The sequence below is a fragment of the Schistocerca gregaria genome, chromosome 10 (assembly GCF_023897955.1).
Source record: "Schistocerca gregaria isolate iqSchGreg1 chromosome 10, iqSchGreg1.2, whole genome shotgun sequence".
Lineage (NCBI taxonomy): Eukaryota > Metazoa > Arthropoda > Insecta > Orthoptera > Acrididae > Schistocerca > Schistocerca gregaria.
The window spans coordinates 195008594-195027135 of record NC_064929.1 but is presented as its reverse complement, the minus strand read 5'-3'; the positions used below and the strand labels follow the sequence as shown (position 1 = coordinate 195027135).

Below are 18542 nucleotides of genomic sequence, written 5' to 3'. Positions count from 1 at the left end.
CATGCGAGACACAGTTGGCCCTCTTTGTGCATGATATACAACAGGCTCTAGATACCAGCTCCCAGGTTGATGCCATATTCCTTGACTTTCGAAAGGTGTTTGCCTCAGTTCCGCACTGTCGCTTGGTCCAAAAAGTGCGCGCTTACGGTCTATCCAGTGACATATGTGGTTGGATAGAAAGTTTTCTAACAGACAGAGAGCAGTATGTCATCCTGAATGGGGAGACTTCAACAGAAACAAGCGTAACATCAGGTGTGCCCCAAGCCGCAAATAGTGCGCTCCGCCACGCACCACTTGGTGGCTAGCGGAATATATGTGTAGATGTAGCACTAATCAAAAACTACTGGATCATTCCGTACAGGATGCGATTCAGCATCACTTTATACAATCATTATAATCACAAAGATTGGCTTACATTAGATGCACTTTACATGTCACTATATGAAGGCTCTCAATTAATTGTTGCAACTGTAACACCAGAGTCATAAATAAAACAGCGTTTTTCAGTGTATTGATGTAGTATAATGGGTAGCATATAAACCTGATGTGACGTGTACAATGTCAAAGGTTCGAATCTTGTCAAATGCTGCTACATTTTTTTATTTTTCTAAATTCACATCACTTTCATTGTCATATTTTTTTTTTTGTTTGATCTTATTTTCCTTCCTATCATTCTTTCTTCATTTGGAATCTGCTTGTGTTGCCTATAATCTGCAACGAAGTGCCAGGTGGGACTACTCATCAGTTGGCAATGTGGCATCCTATGTAGCCAGTTATTGCTGAAACTGAAACTTTGCTGCGGAAAATGGTTACGCAAACAAACATATTATGAAATTTTTCTGTCTTGAGTTTGCTCATAGAGGTCAGCCTTAAACGCTGTGTACAAAGTGTCATGATTTTAGTTCTGCCGCAGATTGTTGATCACCGTTTTCTTGATTGGCGACGGCCTCTTAAGTGTTGCTCCACGTTACACATTAACAGGCTTCGTGAAGTGACCTGCCATGTTAGTGTGCCCATAACTGAGCAGTAGCTGGCAGCGGGTGTGAATTCTATAGTGACAAGTGGCAGACATCAACTTTCGAGCCATTTTAATTGGACTTTAGGAGATCTGACTTGCCTAACACATTTCTATCTCCAGCACATGCAGTCCAGATGGGATCCTCGATTTGTATAATTAAAAATCCGTGTTTTTTATAATTTGGTGGTGTGAAGCATAGGCTTTTATTTATTTTTTTAATCAAACTTTAAATAAAAGTTACATTACTGTACTTTGATTTTCCACAGGAGAGGTCCCAGCATTGTAATTTTCTTCGAGCAACTGTATCCAATCTTATTTATTTGCTTTTTTTTTGCAGGAATATCAACATGAAAATGAAGAAGCTTGTAGCCATCACCACTCAAGGTCAAAGAAGTCTAAGAAAAAGAAGAACCGTAGACGATCTCATTCACGCTCTCGAACGTACAGTGTAAGTGTTTAATTTTTGCACCTGTCTTTAAAATTTTTCCTCCCACTGTTCAAAAAAAATCCATTTTAGCACGTTTCTCTTACTAGCTTAAGTATTGACATGTCCATGAATATGCACAGCATTTAGTCTTATATTGTAACCTTATCACAGATTACTTTTCGCTTGAAACTTCTCATGTGTGCTTGATTTGTCAGTATGGACTGAACCAAGGCAAGTGCTACCTTTTGGAGTTGCCAGTATATGATAGTTTGCTGATTGTACTCTTATATTCTTGCATTTGCATAGGTATAGAAAATAAAATATGAATATGACTGATATTTAGACCATTAACATGTTACTTTTGGAAAAAAATTAGTCTTTTTGTTCAAAGACGCATGCCTGCAATGTTAGTGTTTTCACAGAGATAGAATGTTCAAGCTAGGTGTCACAGTTATAATGTACCAGTGACGCTAATTTGAAGTACTTAGAGTGAATTTTACCAGTAAAAGTACATGGGATACAAGCTGTGGTACTCAGTTTCCAGTTTCATTAATAAAATAAGTAAATCAGATGTCTGATAGGAAGAGGAGGACGAGGAGGAGGAGGGCGACACGGAGAAGGAGAAGGAGATGGAAATGAAGAAGGAAAAAAAAGTGGACACAATGAAAGAAAGATTATAAAGAAAGAAAAGACAGCAAAGGAAGGTAGTTTCCCAAAACTGGAACAATGCTTTAACTGATCTTTTCACAAGAGCAGATAATGCATTAAAAAATTATCATCTTCTCTTTAGTGTAAGAGACATTTACTAAAATTATCACTAATCACATAGAGAAATTCTTGGATTTTAATAAATCATTTTTAATGGAACATATTCGAATCATCAGCTGTTGAGCACCTTGTTCTTTTTGCCTTTGCTGTAAACCCAAATGAACACTAAAAGGAAGAAATTAATCAAGATGTTTGAAGATAGGTGTGGTAAGGAATTACATAAGACAAAAATAATGTGAAACCAATGTATTAAACAGAAAACAGTATGAATTAACAATGAAGTAGAAACAGTTAATGAGTTTTGACGAGTGATGGATGTCTGAAGAAATAAATAGAATAATAACGTTGTGGAGTGCTTTCAGGAAGCCAGAAAGTATATTATCAGTTTTGACTAATTGCTGTGAGAGTGAATTTATAATCCCATAACCAACCTAAACCTGTGATTCCTCAAAGTATTTGTATGTAGTGTAGCTATGTATGGATGTGAAACATAGACAATAAATAGTTTAAACAAGAAGAGAATGGAAGCTTTTGGAATTTGATTCTACAGAAGAATGTTGAAGATTAGATGGGTAGACCATGTAACCAATGAGAAGGTACTGAAAAAATTGACACAACTTGTATAGAAGAAGAGATCAGTTGGTAGGACATGTTCTGAGGCATCAAGGGATCACCAATTTAGTATTGGATGACAGCGTGGAGGGTAAAAATCGTAGAGGGAGTGAGAGGTGATTACACTAAGAAAATTCAGAAGTATGTAGGGTGCAGTAGTTACTTGGAAATAAGCTTGCACGGGATAGAGTAGCATGGAGAGCTGCATCAAATCAGTCTCTCGACTGACAACCACAACTACTCAGTGAGGAATGGAGAGATGCATGTTGAGAATTTCATGGAGAGACGGGAATATGAACAAATCTGTCAGGGAACAGACGTACCAGTGAAGTTAGTTTGAAGTACCTAGAATGAAACATCAATAAAAGTCAGTGGGGCACAAGCTATAAGAGCAGAGTGTAATCTGGATAGAGGTATAAATAAGGCAGTGAATGATATTCAGTTACCAAGTTCATTAATAAAAAAACAAAAATAAAATGGGAGTCTGGCAGAGAGAAGAAAGTGAAAGCAAAGTAAACACTGTGATGAAAATGAAATGTACCTGTGTGGAACATGTAGCCAGGCAGTGGAGTAGCAGATGAATTGGGTAAGTTTTTTGCTTGTTTCTAAGAGAGAAAAAAATACTAAAACAGTGACCTAAAGGCCAGTATGTAAGTGACATTACAAAACATACAGGAGTTTTGTATGGCTGAAAAGTGTTAACAGATGAAAAAATCTAGAGGAAAGAATCTTGCAGTTTGTAAGTGGTGATAGAGAACAAAAGAGAAAGGTATTCACTCAAATCCATCATTTTGATATTCCTTTTATTTTCATTTGCTTTGACCAGGTAGCCTCACTACTGCCACAATCCCTGCAGCAGAATGTTATCTTATCTAGAATTTGCCTATTTCCTCTTATCTAGAGTATTGTCTATCTATCCTAACCTAATGTAAAATTCATGTTTTTCTACCATTTATTGTTGTCGTTGCTGTTGTGGTCTTCAGTCCTGAGACTGGTTTGATGCAGCTCTCCATGCTACTCTATCCTGTGCAAGCTTCTCCATCTCCCAGTACCTACTTCAACCTACATCCTTCTGAATCTGCTTAGTGTATTCATCTCTTGGTCTCCCTCTACGATTTTTACCCTCCACGCTGCCCTCCAATACTAAACTGGTTATCCCTTGATGCCTCTAACTTTAACCTATCCATTTCCCTTTTTAAATTTTCTAACCTACCTGCCCGATTAAGGGATCTGACATTCCACGCTCCGATCCGTAGAACGCCAGTTTTCTTTTTCCTGATAACCACATCCTCCTGAGTAGTCCCCGCTCGGAGATCCGAATGGGGGACTATTTTACCTCCGGACTATTTTACCCAAGAGGACGCCATCATTTATTGTTAAGTAAATATAATTACAAAGTTAAGCACTTGAAATGTCTGTGTATTTGAATATTTATTGGAAGTCCACTAGATAACTCGCAGGTCTTACGAAGTTTACGTTACGTGCCTGACAAAAAAACATTAAGCCCCAGAATGGGAAGAGGAAACAAAATGAAACATCACTTGCGAAAGTTCCTTCAATCACCATTGGCCATGACCTGAAGTTATACCTGATGGCTCCTCATACCATACCATTCAAAAACATTGGAAGAATGGGATCTGTCTCTAGGCCACCTCTATGCTCACTGATGGTGGCACCCGAGATGGTGCAGAGCCACAATTTGTCAAACACAGTGTGATGCACTTCATCAGCACTCCGCGCTTCCTGGTCACAGGACCACTCCAAACACAGCCGTTTGTGTTGTGGTGATGATGGCAGTGTATACACGAGACGGTAATTAGCTAGTCCACCTGATGTAAGTCTCCAAGCAATGGTGTGCATTGACATAGAATTTTGCAGGGGCTCCGTTACTTGTTCTTAGATGGCAGGTGCAGGTGCGGCAATCCTCGCTTGTGGTGGTCACGTGTAGTTGACTGGAAGCTTGACATCTAGTATGCTCGCCCTCACATTCGTGTGTAGTCAGACATCAGGCCACATCTGAATACGTCATAAGGCTGCATATTGCACATTTCTGCCAACCAAGTGGACAAGCACAATTAGGCTCCTTTCAGACTAGCAGGTGCTGATAATGATAATGATAATGATAATGTTGTCTCACATGAGTATGTGTCATCCCTGTGTCCTTACTTAACATTTGATGCTATTCGTGCCCTTTATATAACCTACCAGGCCTGGATACAATACTAGACATAAACAGCACTAACACACTCTGGTGGCTCTCCTACCTGTCAGAGAATTGTAGCTCTGATCTTTCACATACTCAGCGATGGTGCGTATGTGTATGAAGTTACATTGATATTTGACTGCGTTGTCTGAGTGCTTCACTTTGTCAGAATGGTGGAAGAGATTTTTCCCCTTTGTACCTTTCTAATTCCCTGTTTCATTGCTTGCAAGTACAGTCAAGTTACTTGATACACTACAAATATCAGTTGCGGAAGAGACGAGTCATTGTCATCGTCTAGAGTAGATTTCCCTCACAATAAGGGTCTGCTTGGAACACAAGACTTCCTATCTTCTCCAGTATATCTCCTCTCTTCTGAGTGCTATCTTCCAGGCCCTTATAGCACATTGTCCTTTGGCATTTTCTTGGTTTCCTGGTTTCCATCTTCTCATGCATCTTCCTAGGCATCCTCATCTTGTCCATCCTCTTCCAAAGTCCGTACCACTTTAATCTTTTCCCCCTCAGACTTCTCTTGTAGGGGGTTCCTCATGTTTTATCTCCTTAAAATCTTCATTTCTATCTTTTAAATTTTTGTTAAACCTGACTGACTTCCCAAAAATTTCATTTCACTTTCTCACATCTTCATTTCTCCTTTCTTTCATGATACTCTCTCCCTTCTCACAAAACTGTCATCTTTCCTTGCATAGTCATGTATTTCTTTGTCATTCTTTCTATTTTCCTGTATTATACCCTCCCCACTCCCTTCTCCAGATACTTGTTCTGCGCTGTTACCACATGCTATCAGGGTAACTTTAATACATTACAAAATGATTGTGTATCATGTAAGCCAGTGATATTGTATAGCTTAACAATAAATTAAGAGCACATGTGTGGTGTGTGTTCTTATTGACATGTCTGAAAGAACAGGCACCATTTTGGTCCTCTGGCCACTACGAATCAAAACACAAAGGAGTTACAGACATTAGCTGCTAGTGGACATCGATTTATATCAATGGGGCAAGTTGAAAATTTGTGGCCAGACCAGGATTCGAACCCAGGTCTCGTGCTTACTAGGCAGATGTGCTGACCTCTACATCACCCAGACACAGTGGTCGCCACAGCTGCACGGTCTACCCTAGCACAACACTTTTCAGACTCAGATTCTCAACTTACTCCGCACACTACTGGTGTAGTGCCCCTGTTCGTTAGCCTCATTGCTGTGGCATCCTGTCGATTCCCATAAGAGGTCGAGTGTGCTAGAGTGTAGGGTAGTCCGTGGGGTTGTGGTGACTAATGTGTCTAGATGGCACAGTGGTCAGCGCATCTACCTAGTAAGCAGAAGACCTATGTACAAATCCCGATCTGGTCACAAATTTTCAACTTAATCTATTGATATAAATCAACGCCCACTGGCAGCTAATGTCTTTAATTCCTTTGTGTCTTAATTAAAAGCACATTTTGGTGCACTAATTGCAATCTTTCCCAAATTTTAATTCATTGCTTGATACTGTAACGGGGTGTATCAAAATGTGAAAATACAAATAACATTTGATCCACAGCAACAAAGTGATTCGGGCCCAGAGGAGGGCCAGCACCCAAGCAGCCGAAGTCGCGGCAGCCGGCGCCAGAGGCACGGCCACAGCCGGTCGGGCAGCAGCTCCGACACTGCGGGCGCCTCGACCCGCCGCGTGCACCACAAGAAGAGCCGAAAGAAGCGCGTCCGGTCCGCCTCTGTGAGTTGAGCTCAGGCTATGGCACCACTCGTGTGCACGTTACTAACGGGCGGCGGTTCGGGCCGTCCTCACTCTGGGTGTTTCCGCGACTTTGGGAATCGAGGCTTTTAGCTTTAGTCGCTCTCTCTCGGGTAAGGTACCGGGTTCTTTTGTGGGTGGTGCTCTTCCTGCGGTGCCCCGCAGTTCTCCTCAGCAGGCGGTTGGCAGGCAGAGCAAATTGACTCTCTGTATTTCTCATTACATACGTGAAGTATTGGTAGTACTTAGCATCTGAATGAGTGAAATATAAAAATTGGAGACTAAAGCAGCATTTTCTTATCTTGTAGAATGTGTCTGGAAGCTGAGAAGAAATGGAAAGATGCCTTTGTACAAAGTTCAGCACTGTTTGTTTTTCTTAGTATAAAAAAGAACCTATAGTTGCTAGTTTATAACAGTGATCAGTCAGTTACAGTATTTCAGTATTCAGAGTGCATGTCAAATAGTCCCTTCTTTTGGAGTGTTACCTATTGTCCTCATTACATTTTGCTTTGTGTTTCATCAGAGGAATTTATTGTTCCACCATAAAAGCTTAACTTCCTATTGCCATTTCATTGCAGTCACCTGTCACTGTTGCCAGAAGTCTTTTATCACCCTCAGGTACTAGTCTCCCCGAAAAGATGCTGTAGTGTTTTATATGGTTAATTCCTGTGATCATTGTAAATTACAGCTGAATTCTGTCACTGCTGTAGTTTCTCAGATGCTGTATTTTATTTCTTATTGGTAATAGCTAATTCTGTGTGGTAGTGATGGTCGCATGTTTGATACAATAGGTAGTGTTCATTTTTGTGCCAAGTATTTATTGTAAAATGTATTGCGGTTATCTACAATGTCATATATGGCGTCAAGTATGTTACAGTGTCAATAGAAACTATCTGTACTACATTAGTACAAATACGCATAGTCCATATTGCGTTGCTTTTACTGTGCTCTTGCCAAGAGAATTATTTGTCAGTTTTGATTTAATGGTATCTTACAATGAATTGTCAAAGTATTTGGGGAGTAATGTTTGTTGTAAAGACAACTCTTAGGTCTCAGTTACTGAACACTACAAAATTAACCATTGAGCTATACCTTGCAATGGAGCTAATAGCTAAGGAGTCATTTATGCACTTAGTTAAAAATGATCCTTGTATTAACTGCAGGTGGACAAACATTTCTGCCATATAATTGAAGCAGAAAGTAAATCATCAAAACTTTGTGTCTTCTCCACATAAAAGCACATTTACTAATCGAGAACCTGTGTCAGATAGATTCACATGCTCACATCCTTGCACTTTGTATAAACATGTTGGTGTTGAGATGAAACTTGTCTCTCAGACCATCATTCTGTATTTGAATCTTAATTTCTTTCCAGTAGTACATCACATGAGAAAAAAGCATAATTCTAAAAGCCTGTATTGCCATCACATCAGTCACATTCTAGTTCCCAAAGAGCTATGTGTAAAAAAAATCACTTGAGGAAACTGCCAAATTACAGAGAGACTGAATGGCTTACCAGTAGCAAAATTCCAGTACTGCTGATACAGATACACATAAAGAGATAAGCCCCTTTCTGTTTTTGAAATTGGGACAGAAACTAATGGTTCCAAAAGTGAGGGGCAATTTTATTCAGTTATATTGTATCTTATCAACGGTACCCCAAGTTGGTACAGGCCAAACATTGCATTTTTTCTGTAATTTTATATTCCTGCCATATGTAATGACAAAAACGACCATATTTGAGGCTGAAATAATATGGGTGCTCATTTGTTAAGTATTGGAAGGAACAGAAGTTATGAACACAGTTTCTGGAAGACATCTTCTATGCTCTGTCCTGTTTTCAACTTCAACGGTGCCCTTTCCTGTATTGTTAACTGTTGTACTGTGTCACCTTTATTTTATTTTTCGCAATGACTACTTACTTAGTAATTAAAGTGTGCTCTCCTCCTCTTCTGGTCTTGTGTAGTGAGTTGTATTTCTAATTATGAAGTAGGAAAAAAAAATCTAGGAACACCGACAAAGATATCCATTTCCTTTTTCAGAAATGTTCTTTGCAAACTTATCAATACTCAGTACATAGGTCGCACCAGTTTTGATCAGCAGTGGCTGTTTCGCATTGTTTCTATGCGAGAACAATCCAGGTGGTGTAAATCATTGTGCTGTTAGGTACATAGGTTGGTAGCATTTTTTCACAAGTTTAAAAAACGCAACAGACACACGTAACAGAGACTAGTTACCAGTAATATATTCTCTTTCACTATTTATAAAAGTGTGTCAATGCATATGAATAAGTATTAATCCAAATAAGTATTAATGTATTTCTCAGTCAACAGGAAATAAGATTATTCTCAGGAAATACTGATATTCCATGGCAGAGTCTTGTTCAAAGTGAAAATGTTTGACTAGGCCAGATTGCTCAGGGGGTGCGCAAAGTAAGATTTTTGCTAGTACTGACAACTTTTCACTATTTAACCAACCAAGAATAAATAAAAATTATGTATGCGAACAAGTTTTTGAGACAGAGAGCAATTTGAGAGCAACAAATTAATTTCTGCCATAATTTAAGTGTTTCTCCACACACATTTTTAAAGTTGTGTAAACATCTATTTAGTTTCATGTTAGTGACCCAGTGGAAGAATACCAGACTGCAAATCCATAGGTCTCAGGTTTCATCCCCAGTCAGTGCTGAGATTTCTGTTTGTCACTTATCACTTCTTTCACCTGTTGGTGTGAGAAATACCTAGACATACAATGGTTTAGTTATGTTGGGCTTTAACTGGCTGGATAAGTCAGTTCAATATCTGAGTGACATGCTGCCTCCAACATTGTGGAAATGAAGTTTATGAAGATGACAGCTTTACCTTTATCCTTGAGAAGAAATTAGTGATGACCTTATTTCCTTTGACGTGAAGACAATTTCAGTTATTTACTTATTATAATACATTCATTTACCTTGTATCTGGATTCAGAGAACTGCTAATAAAATGCTCTCATTGGTATTCTGTAAGCTTTTAGTGAATATACAAGCATTCAAAGAATTCTGATTTAACTATCTTGCCATGAGAGAACTGGAATACACATGTGAAGACGGAGATTACAGTGCATATAGTGGGTGCCACAATTCTTGTCCCATATCCTTCCCCCTTTAAATGATAAATATTCATTTCTTACCAGCGTTGTATGTGTAGGGGTAGTACCATAGAGCAATAAACACTACTCTAGTTGTTGGCCTGATTGGGAATTGCATTGTTGTTTCATTCTTATTATGGTGACTTCCATATATATGTGATCATTTGGCATCTTTGAAGGGAGCTCGCCACTCTTTAAGGACATCATAGAAATGTGAGTACTTGCTTTTCATTCTTTTGTGGTGGTGGCGGCAGCTGTCAAAAGCTACAGAATTCCTCAGAACCGTAGTGAGAGATGTTATCACAGAAGTCACCATGAAAACCTCTAAAGATACACTTCATATTTTGTTTCCTGAACTCTTAATTCAAGCCCTTTAGTTAATATCAGGATTTTAAATGCTTAGTGTAGGAATCCAACATTTTATTATAATTACTAGTGTGGAAGAAATATTGAACAAAAGTTCAATGTTTGTATCATTCCATTTAGACCTACATTCGACTGCACAGTTCATAATTCTGTCGAACTTTCCTCTTAATGCACGACTCTCTCTTGTCCTGGTGCTATACATTTTTTTTTATATATCCAAATGAACTGGATTCATTTTCACATTCACATTTTTACTGATGTCAGTGACCGGAGAGGCCTTCTGATAACTGTTGCATACTGAACCCCATTGTGAATGCCATTTCGGTCAATTTCAAGGCCTTTCTTAACTAGTTGCATTCATTTTGTGATGGTTGCTTTCCCTCAACAGTGCTGAAGGTCCTTAGCATGATTCTTCTGTTGTCTATGTGGACCGCACGACCACTTGGATTAGCCTTCTCTTGACACAGGTTATGTTGACAAAGTGTGTGCCTGAAAACAGAAAGTTTGCAGGGTCGAATACTGGTCACTCATCTCACAGTAATGTGAAGCTTTGCCAGGAACAACATGTGATTCAGATTCCACACTGAATGTAGCTCCATTTCTGGAAGGATTACATCGAATTGGTGTCCAGTTGAAAGATTGTAATTGGTTTTTGAGCAATTTCCAATTATTACTATGGTGCAAGAGTTCCTTGTGTCTGATTCTGTATGCACAATGTTCTTTAACAGACCTTATGATTTTTCTCAGTCTCTTTCTATCCTAGTTTCCTAAGTTGTCATTTTCCTACTGTGTTCATTCATTCTAAGTTAAACAGTATTGAAAGTCTCACAATGACATTATGGAAAGGATTTGTATATGCAAATGTTCTTACAGAGGTGGTAGGCTCTCCCCAGTTCAGTGCACCTAATGTTCATGGCCAAATCATTATTATTTTTGGGATTGTCCATTTTCTAAGGTATTTGCAAGTGTTAAGTCTTCTGTATTGATTGGATGGCACCAGGTGCATCTCTGGTGCTTGTTGCTGGCAGTCTTCATCTCAACTGCTAAGTCATTGAAGAGTTTGCTCTACATTGGGCATTAAAAAGTGTGATATCTGCAAATTGTCAGATGAGTGTTAACTTTTTGTAATCAATTCTCAATCTAGTGTGTTCTTCATAGTAGGTTCTTCATTCATTCGTGAATAACTTTCTTCAGCAGGCATGTAAAGAAAATTGGGTATAGCTAATCTCTTCATCTATTGTCAGTTCTGATCAAGAATTTCCCTGATAGCTCTCTGAATTATACTTTACGGATCATATTGATAAATGTAGCTTCCACAAGGCTCAATGTCTTATCGACTAGCTCAATTCAGTTATAAAATTCCTTGGATTGACCCCTCATCTGCCTGTTTCCACAGCTCTGCAATGATTCTGCCCTTCTCTTCTGTTATGTTGGATTAGAGTTTGAAACGATCGTGTGTCCCTCCTCTTAGTTGGTGGGAGACTGTCTGGGTTCATTACAGATTCAAAGTGCAGTTTCTCTGTAGATTTCCTTGAGTTGGAGTTTATTTAAATATTTTGCTAGTGCTGATGTGTAGCTCTGATTGTTCCCCATTTGGTCCCTGGAGGGTACGTGTTTGGGCTGAACAGCGAGTTACCTCTAATTTGATAGCTTAGTAAGTCTATTTTGGTGCTCATAATGATGGTATCTTTCCATTTGAGCTGTGCTTGCCTTCTCTCTTTAATCACCTTGTTGCATGTTGTTCTCACCGTAACTGTCGTAGCCTTCCGTAGATGACATCAATCTTTTTTTTTTATCCTCAGTGTTATCTTATGAATGGGGTGGAGTGTCAGAACTTTTGAGTATAGCCATTTTTATTTCTGCACAATGGAGTGAAATGCACTTTAAGTGACAGATAGTGGTCTGAGTCAGTATTGACACTTCCTGATACCCCCACATTCTGTATTTTCTTTCTATTGCCCCTGCCAATAGCGACTTCATTGTTTTGTGACAAGTATGAATAAACAGCTCTTGCATTTAAAAAATTTCTTGCGGTTTAGATTTCATAAAATACAGTTCTGAGAAGAAATTCATTTTTACTGTGGCACTCTTCCCCACAGCTCTCCTGAACTTCAGCTCTTCTAAAAGTGCCTCGTATCTAACTATATTTGTCCGTGGTTTGTTCGAAATTTAATTAACTTTTTTTGGTTCAAAGTTGTGCGAACAACTACCAGTATACCATTTGTTGATGTACTACACAGAGGCTGCAGTGATAACTTTTTGGGTTGACTGTATTTGGTTAACAGTGCACAATTTACCGCTAGTATGTATGTCTAGAGCACACAATTATACATTTGATATCTTGGGCTGAAAAGTTTGTTTGTTTAGGTAAGTTCATAGTTAACTGGAAGGTATGTTTCATAGTTTCGTGTAATACAGTTTCCTACCCACCACTCCCCACTCCGAATTACAAAGACGTGAACTAGCAAATAAGCAACATACAATACTGTGAGAAATAACTACCGTGCTTCATATATGCACCTATGGTTTAAAATTAGCCAGTTTTTGTAATAAATTATTTGCAATACTGCTCTAAATTGGAAATGTCCAATATCTAAAAAAAATTTTCTTCTATTTCTTGCCCTTCAACACTTTTGTTACTTTTATTCTTCTTCATCCCATGACAGTGGAGGATGTAGAAAACTTAGCTCCTCGTGATAGGTAAAAATTAGTTACTATCCCTCCAGCTTTGTTTATTGATTGATTATTTACGATTGATTGTGAAGAAGGTATGCTTAATTGTCTGGCACTTTGTGGGAGTGTGATGCTAAAGTTAATTGAGAAAAGGTGCCCGATGATGAAAGCTGATAGCTTCAAAATCAATCACAAATAATATTTTTACACAAATAAACAAAGCTGAGGGAAATTTTATTATTTTCTTGTTTTCATCCCCTTTAGTTTGAAATTGTTCACCTTGTTTTCTTTGAAGTTCCTTTGTGCTTCTGATTCAAGTGCACAGATTTCTTCTCTGATACTAGTTTCTCAGTATAATTATTGTCTCATCAGAGATCAGTTCCACCAAGAGAGGAATGATTGACTGCAGTTATTAGCTTTGCTGGTGTGACTTGTACAGTTGGATCTACAGGTGTGGCATCCATTCTAAATTAATAGACTGTCTTCCATGTGGGCATGACAAAATTGTAATGGCTTTAGTGCTACTTGAAAAGACAGATTTTTTGTAGATAACAGGGCCGTGAGAACTGGACATATCAATTTTAGCTAAACTATTTTTCTCTTGTATTGTCTGCCATTGTTCTACAGCTGCAACTGAAAATAAACCTTCCTGGTAAATCATGTAAATCTCTAAATAATTCCTGTCTAACATGAATCAACTATACTAGGGGAATTGAATTATGTTGCACTGTATTAACTCTATTATTTATGCAAAATGTAAACATTTGCAAAATGGCTTGTCACATTTTTTTGTTTGCTGTGTGTAAACCATTCCTAGATGCTATTTGTTTTGTACTTTGTAGAAATCAGATTTATTCTGCTGTGCAACATTTTCACAACTTTTAACTCGTGAATATATTTGCAGCATAAACTCTACACAACTCATTTAGTTGGCAAAGCCATGTTTGTTGGAAAAATGAAAGGAACTGTGTGTGTGTGTGTGTGTGTGTGTGTGTGTGTGTGTGTGTGAGAGAGAGAGAGAGAGAGAGAGAGAGAGAGAGAGAGAGAGAGAGAGCATGCGTGCGTGAGTGTGCACGTGCCGGGAGGAATTGAAAATATCGGTGCAATTTCAACTAAGTCGCATTTTTGTGTAGTTAATAAAATGCACTATTCTGATATGTATTAGAAATTTTATTGTAAATAATGCCTTTTAACTTAAATGTTTACTTTGGTGAGAAGTGACTATGATTTTTTTTTATGTACATTGTGAATTTTATAGGAAAAAACCCGATATCACTGAAAAGTCTTGATTGGTCAGTACTCAGAACCTTTTCATTAAGGAGTATGTTCATCTGCTGCTTACTGGGAATGAATTGGTAGAAACATGTCTTTTGCACACAATGGAGACGTTTCAATAAAGTGGCAGTCCGTGTGTTTGGGGTACCTTGTACAGATAAAGTAGTGTCCAGAAATAATTAATGTATTATGTGATACTGTTAAACACAAAATTTACTTTGTAAATATTTTAGTGCCTACTCAGAATGAACTTTTGTAAATATATACACGTGTCTCTGTAAAGTTTACATTTTGGAAATAAAGTATCTAAATTGTAAAATCAGAAATCAAGTACTAGTATTGAATCTTTCTAAATAGTATACATCTTAATTATTTTCCATTTGTTTGTCCAACTCTTTACATTTCTTATTGAAATCATATGTTGTGTTTTTATTTTCTGATAAATTTATGAGAGCAAATGTTTTGGTAGCAGTGTGCACTACTGAATTACTTACCAGTAGGTCACTGCAAAAACACTCAGGGTGTTTAGGGCTTGCAAATGTCCATTACCTGTAAAGATAGATTTCAAGGTTTGTGCTACTGACGATCTTCCTTCTGTTACATTTCATTTTGTTTGGCTGAAATATTGAGTTGAAATTTTCATCAATAGCAGATGCAGAAATGGAGGCACATGGAATTAATAGATGCTAACTAGAAATATGTGTATCCAACCATTTTTTGTACACCTCATTTGATTGGAGTATGTGGGATTTATAGATTGCATATAGTTTATCAGTTTCCATTCTACTTGTGTCGTGTCTTAAATTAGGGTGAGGCTCTTTGTGTTTCATTTCAGTATTAAACTGTATGTAACTTAAATTTTAAATTGCTGACCTTGCACACATTTATTTGCACTTTGCTGGTGGATGTTAAAGTTTTGTTCACTCCCACATAATGTCATATAATTCTTTTTGCATTGATATAATAATCACAAGCGACAGTTTTTGCCCTGTAACTGCAATGCAGGTTAGTACAACATTTTAATAGATGAAACCATTTTGGACTAAGTTTTTTGATAAAAGGCATCAACTACTTTTTATGCTTCTCAAATGTTCGTGCACTGAAGTTTGTGTTCTTATGCAGCAGTTCAATTAACAGCAGTGAAAGAAAGTAGTTCATTTTGCCATAATTCAGTATCTAGAGAGATTGCTAATAGAGTGTATAATTTTACTTCTTAGGTACACGTCATTTGAGGCACAAGTTCTGTCTTGTCTTTAAGTGCACATTCTTCAGAAAAATTTTGAACTGACACTTCTGAATACATTACCGCTCCAAACATTTTTGGGAAATCCATGTATGACCGTCTGAAAGCAAGCCAAAAAGGGAATTGGGATAAAACTACAATCTGCTGCTTTAATTTTAGTGTAGCAATAAGAAAAGTCTCCTTTATCAACAGAGAAATTTGTGTTTGATGTAGTCATTACTTAACATTTAATATAATGTAAGTTTTTAATGGATGTACAAATAGGTTTTTGTGAAATAGAGATTTAAAAGTAATGTTTTTGATGGAAACAGTTGTGTTGCAATTCTATTGTAACTGTTTCACAAGATAGCTGGAAGTTTTGGTTCTTCAGACATCCAAGACTACTCATAAATGTCAATTAATGACACTTGGTGTGCCTGAAAACCAAATGGGAAGTCTCAATTACCATGGTTTTCAAACACATGTCCCCATCCCCACCCCTTCTCCCTTTCTCCCCCTCATCTTATTATAAGCTAGATGCTTCCAGCAAGAAATTTGAGTAGGTGAAATTGTGTGTACCATGTTTAAAGCAAAACCTTCAGGCCGAATTCAGCAAAGCTTGTTACACCACATACAGTATAAAAGGTATGATTAGATTGCCAAAAGGGGGGTGGGGGGTGGGGGTTGAGAAAATCATCAGTATAGTTCTCTCTATAGAATGAATAAAAAAGAAAATAAAAAGTGTATGGAATGTTCTCATCAAAGAGGTAATATATCTCAATGAAGAGAAAATATATGAATTACCTACGAGAAAAAGTACAGTTTACTTGAAACTTAATCAACCAACTACAGTGAATTGGGTTGATTTGGGGGAAGAGACCAAACTGCTATGTCATCGGTCTCATCGGATTAGGGAAGGATGGGGAAGGAAGTCAGCTGTTCCCTTCCAAAGGAACCATCCCAGCATTTGCCTGAAGCGGTTTGGGCAAATCACAGAAAACCTAAATCAGGATGGCCGGATGTGGGATTGAACCATCATCCTCCCAAATGTGAGTCCAGTGGGCTAACCTCTGCACCACCTCACTCAGTAACCTGCAGTGAGGACTTGTGACATTAAATATCAGGCTTTCCAGATGACTACTTATGAATGTAATATGAAATTACTTCATTTTTAAGAAATTGTACATCTCGTGTAAAACATTTTTACAGATCAGAAAATAGAAAGTTCTCTATTCAGACCTGATGTGTTGCAAAAAAATTATAAAAATGCTTGAAAAGAGGATAATTCATACTAAATTATTAAATACTGATCTATGTTACAACTTGTAATTCTTCTTGAAACTGACACATGACCCAAACAGCCACAAGTGTGAGATTTTACTGCTCTTTGTTACGTATATTGTTTTGTTGCCTTAGGCGCCTTTTCCAAAAATGTGTGCACACAGTTTCTATGTACTTTCATAAAAAGAATACAAGTGGGTTGTAACATGCGATTTGCTTATTAAAATGTGCACATACTCATTAAAAGTAATTCACCTTTCAAAATGGTAAGCAGTGAAAGATATTTATTTTACTGTAGTTGTTGGGTACTCAGTGTGGAAGCTGCTGGATACAAATGGAGAAACAATCAAACAGGCAGCCACCCATATCAAATTACATCTTCTAGTCACAAGGCATTTTCCTCACTGTAGCATTGCCCCTGGCATTAAGGATTATACAATCTCATTTGTTCCTGACATTGTAAAAAGTCGTCTTAGAATGATTTTTATGCAGTTGATATTCCACATTCAATGAAGTAAAGTTGGATGGGTTCATTTAGATAATGTGCCTTATTTTTGAATTATGCATACTGCATGGTAATGATATTTGTAGTTTTCACCTTAAGACTATAATAGTATCGCAGAATGCAGATGCAGCCGATAAGACCTGACTTAGCATGTTCAAACAAGGTGTGAGTAGGAACTCCCGTTGCTTCTAAATTTTTACAGTTCACTATTGAATACTTGCAAATCAGAGTTATCAGTGCACTGTCCCATGTGGCTATAAAGGGTGAATAGAATTAGCAGACTACCAATAAAGTGGTATTGTAGTGATAGCTATCTGCTGCTCTTTTCACTAACATTTGCTCAATGTTTGTAGCATGCTTAATTTCATTGTGCAAACTACAAAATGTTACAGTCTTGATGCAGTTTTTAATTGGTGTAATTGGACAGAGGTATTTTGCAATAAATCTGTGATGCGCTTCTTTGGTATTAACACTTTGTTGCTGGTGTTTCTTTCATATCTGATATTTCTTGAAGCACTGCTAGTTTTGCTAAAGTGGTGACTTTTAAGGTGTGACTAAAAATGTGTGTCTGCGTCATAATGTGACAAAGTGCCCGCAACTTCATATTCATAAGTACACATACAGGAAAATTTGAATTTAATGTTCCATTTTTCCATTCCCTGTGTAAGCATATATAAATATTCTTTCTCAGAACTTGTGAAGTGGCGTAGTAATTCAGCACTGGACTTGGATTTGGAAGGAGTCAGGTCCAGATTCAGGTAGCCTGTGATTTCTGATAAAGTGCTTAACGAAAATGTTCAGATTGTTCCTTTTAAAATGGACATAGCCAACTGACACCTCCCATCTTTGTTCTGTATGAGCTTGCAATCAGTCTCTTAAATGTACTGTCATTGGAGGCATGACATGGTGCAATGGTTCCCTCATACTGTATTCTCACCTCTGTTATTGTTTTCCTAGTATGACATCAAAGTAATGCTAAACAAAACAAAAAGCGAGAGTGGGTATGATGTGTACAGAGTTGTAGATCTGTCTCACACCCGACAGTGTAAAACACACTTGACATTTGTGTTATTTGAGATACAGTCGTTATTGTTAGTATTTATGTTCATACTGACATGCAAAAAGACCATTCTGAACTGGTAGTAAGAAGCTGTAGTTAGAGTTCAGTAGTAGATGGTGAGATGGTGGATATTATTTCATTTCCTTGATAGATATGATTCATTCTTTTGAAATTACTTTTGCTATACGGTGAATTTAAATCTGAGATAATGGAAGTAGTATAAGAAATCACTCGCCATAAAGTTGATGACTGAGC

At 37.7% G+C, this 18542-nt stretch overlaps 1 protein-coding gene across 2 annotated transcripts in view; it reads left to right on the top strand.

Moving 5' to 3' along the window:
- LOC126293413 (pre-mRNA-processing factor 40 homolog A-like) overlaps nucleotides 1-18542 on the top strand; it is a 150117-nt gene that overhangs the window by 112742 nt on the left and 18833 nt on the right. Inside the window, exons 14-16 of one of the 2 annotated variants that reach the window (XM_049986637.1) lie at nucleotides 1356-1466; nucleotides 6585-6758; nucleotides 14203-14545. In XM_049986637.1, the coding sequence (XP_049842594.1) occupies nucleotides 1356-1466; nucleotides 6585-6758; nucleotides 14203-14223 (306 nt within the window). In that variant the 3' untranslated portion in view covers nucleotides 14224-14545. Of the gene's footprint in view, nucleotides 1-1355; nucleotides 1467-6584; nucleotides 6759-14202; nucleotides 14546-18542 lie in introns of those variants that run through there. The other variant, XM_049986636.1, reaches the window with a different exon arrangement.